At 39.9% G+C, this 3,155-nt stretch overlaps 1 protein-coding gene across 1 annotated transcript; it reads right to left on the bottom strand.

The window, feature by feature from the left end:
• Positions 1-1,502: 1,502 nt before the first annotated feature.
• On the bottom strand, positions 1,503-2,745 carry LOC104603476 (polygalacturonase inhibitor-like). The gene has a single exon (XM_010267519.3). It carries the CDS (start codon positions 2,710-2,712, stop codon positions 1,642-1,644), a length of 1,071 nt encoding a protein of 356 aa, XP_010265821.1. The 5' UTR covers positions 2,713-2,745; the 3' UTR covers positions 1,503-1,641.
• Positions 2,746-3,155: the final 410 nt, after the last annotated feature.

Consider the following 3,155-nt stretch of genomic DNA (forward strand, 5'->3'; position numbering starts at 1 on the left):
CATGTTTTTGAAATCATAAAAATGATGCTTTTATTAAAAACAAAAACAAGCTTTAGAGTATAGACATTATGTGACTAAATATCGGGTAATCAGGTTGGATGTTGAGTTTTATTTTGAAAATTTGAAGAATAAAGGAAAAATCGACCACATAGGGGTAATATTGGGTTTAAAAAATTTATGTCACGTGGTATCACATGTGAATGGATTGTGATAAAATGATAATAGATGCTAATGGTAGTGGAAGATTTAGTCAATTGTCAAAAAAACTTGGAGGGTACTTTAAGTTAACTTCTAAACAATAAGAATAGAGTTACTCAATTTCCTAAAACTTGGGGGTATTTTAAGAGACTTGCCCTTTATATTTTAAGCAAGATGACTTTGAATTGATTTAATTTCAAACCCCCAACAAGGAAAATAATTCTAATGAAGACCACCACTAAATAGGTCTCAACAAAATCTTTACAATTCATTAGGAGAGGTGGTTGGAGAAGTCTAGTAATGAGATGAGACACATTGTGCTTTCATTATTCATAACTCAAAAATTGGTTTCCTTTTTCAAAAGGTAGAAAACCTCCTTTTATTAATGCCATCATGAAAAATCTAAGGGTCCATTTGATTGGTAGTCAGAATCAGAATGGAAATGGGCTATTTTCATAGTCCCTTTAGTTCAGATAGGAATGGAATGAAAATTGGAATGAGAAGGAATGGTATTTCATTCCCAAGGAAAGGGGAGGAAATGACCATTGCGTCAAATGGGGAATGTCATTCCACTGGGAATGGGAATGAGATTTTGATTCTGCTGCCAAATCAAACATTTGGAATTACAATAACCCATTCCAATTCCGATTTCAAACCCCCTTTCCCGTGAACCAAATGGGACCTAAATTTTGATAATTGTTTTCTCACCCATTGGCTGATTTCTAACTAAAAAATCGGCCAACCAAACACCAAAATAATTAGAAATTTCGCTAATACTTCTTTGGCTTGAAACTGATAAAAGCGCAACCTGAGCCTGCCCAAGTTGCATGCCTATTAATGGATGCAACTGAACTTGGAAGTCCGTTATCTCACACATGTGTGTCCCACATTTATGATGGACCCCAGTCTCACCGTGAGATGTATAGTGTCAGATTATGTTGGGTTGGAATATGTTTAATTGGCAGGCGATCCCAAGTCGAACTTGGACTCTACCCTCGACAATTTTATTATTTAATAGTTGTTTTGCACCATCTAATGGCTGCTCCACATACACCATATTACACACATTTGTGGTCTGTTCCCCACACCCAGATCAGTTTCCATCAAGTCAAATTTGTGCTCATATCGTTCTAACAGCCTTTTGCAATTTTGTATTCCATCCATGAAATAAAGTAGACAAATAAAGAGATATTCTCAATGCAAGATAGTTAAAGCTGCTGGAAGAAGCTTTGCCCTCACTGAAGCCGAACTCCCCCATACCAAACCAGAAGATACATTGCATTATTAATTGACAATAAATGAAGGATATCAACTAATACAAAACATGTGATTATGTGAAAACCAATACAAACAATGCTCTAGAGAATACCTCACATCACAACATTGTTATTATTATTATTATTCAAGGTTTTCTTTTTCTCTTCAGCTCAGCCAATCGGCGGTTTACTTACATTTGGTAGGGAGTGGAGGACCGCACAAACACTGATTATGAGCAAAGGACTTGGCACCGAGCTGCTGAACATTCCCACCGAACGGAATTTTTCCACACAAACGATTATAACTCAAGTCCATACTTTGCAAATCCAACTCAATCACCTGGTTGGGTATGCTGCCGTGAATCCTGTTGTGAGATAAATCTAAATAATTTATGTTCCTCGGAAACCACACTTTTGTCAGATCAAAGTCGAGCCGGTTGTTGTATAAATAGATCGATCTTGCCGCCGTGTTCTCCCTGAACAACACTGATGCATCTCCGACGAGCTTGTTGTGCGACAGGTCGATACTTGTGAAATTCAATGCACCCATCGATTTGGGAATCTCACCGGCCAGCTGGTTGTGAGATAGATCGAGCATGAAACCCATGCCATCGTCAAAATTGAAGCTCCCGAACGAGTCGGGTATGTTTCCATTGAGTTTGTTCCATCTGAGATCAAGAAGAGCCAGTTTGTTGAGATATCCGAGAGAAGCCGGGATGTGGCCGGAGAGCTGGTTGTAGGACAAAATAAGTTGTCGGAGATTTTTGAGCTGGCCGAGGAAGTCTGGGATGGGACAGGAGAGAGTGGTACGCCGAATAATGAGAGATTCGAGGTTCTGAAGCTTTGTGAAGGAGTAGGGGATGGTGCCGGTGAGATTGGGGAGGCCAGCGAAGTTAAGGAATCTGAGATAAGGGAGCTCGCCGATGGCCGCCGGTATCTGGAAGTGGGTTTGGATTCCGTAAAAGTTGAGCTGGACGACGCGGTGTGTATAGTCGTTACATAGAACGTAGTCCCAGTCACAGCATGGAAGGGTGGAATTCCAGGAATGGAAGTGATGGGGATTGTTGATGGATTTCTTAATTTGCAGGAGGACCCTTTTGTCAGCTGGGTTGCAACGAGAACGAGGAGAGATGGCGGAGAGAGTTGGGGTTGGGAACGTAGAGGATATGGCCAGGAGGAAAACTATGCAGAGATAAAGCGAGGAAGAAGAATGAGAAGAAGCAGTGTCTCGTCTCTGATGAGTGGCCATCTTCTGCATTAGTTAATTGTTGGGTGAGTTGGTGAAAAGTTGAAGCAATGAGTGCGTTAATTTATAGGGGACCTTATTGTAGTCAGGCCATGGTTTTATCTATCCTATCGCTTCAGATCGACTTCAGAGTAAAATTTAACTGGTCAACATTCAACAAAATGGGGGAGTTTCAGACTTCAGGTTGATATCATTGATCCTTCATGGAATAAAACTTACAAAAATATAATAGAAAACATTGTTAGACTTCTGCTGTTTCTTGGGTCGGTCCAATCGATTACAGACACCGGTACTTTGTCTCTCTCGAAAACTGGAAACCACTGGCGCAAGGCAATAGGGTCCCATATTAAAACGATTTGCTTTTAAGACGTTTCTGCTGGTTGTTTTAGAATTGGAATGTATTTCAATTTCCAAACACGTTTAATTAATATATTGTTCAAATCAATACATCTACA

This window comes from Nelumbo nucifera, chromosome 2 (genome assembly GCF_055504915.1).
Source record: "Nelumbo nucifera cultivar China Antique chromosome 2, China Antique-T2T, whole genome shotgun sequence".
Taxonomy (NCBI): domain Eukaryota; kingdom Viridiplantae; phylum Streptophyta; class Magnoliopsida; order Proteales; family Nelumbonaceae; genus Nelumbo; species Nelumbo nucifera.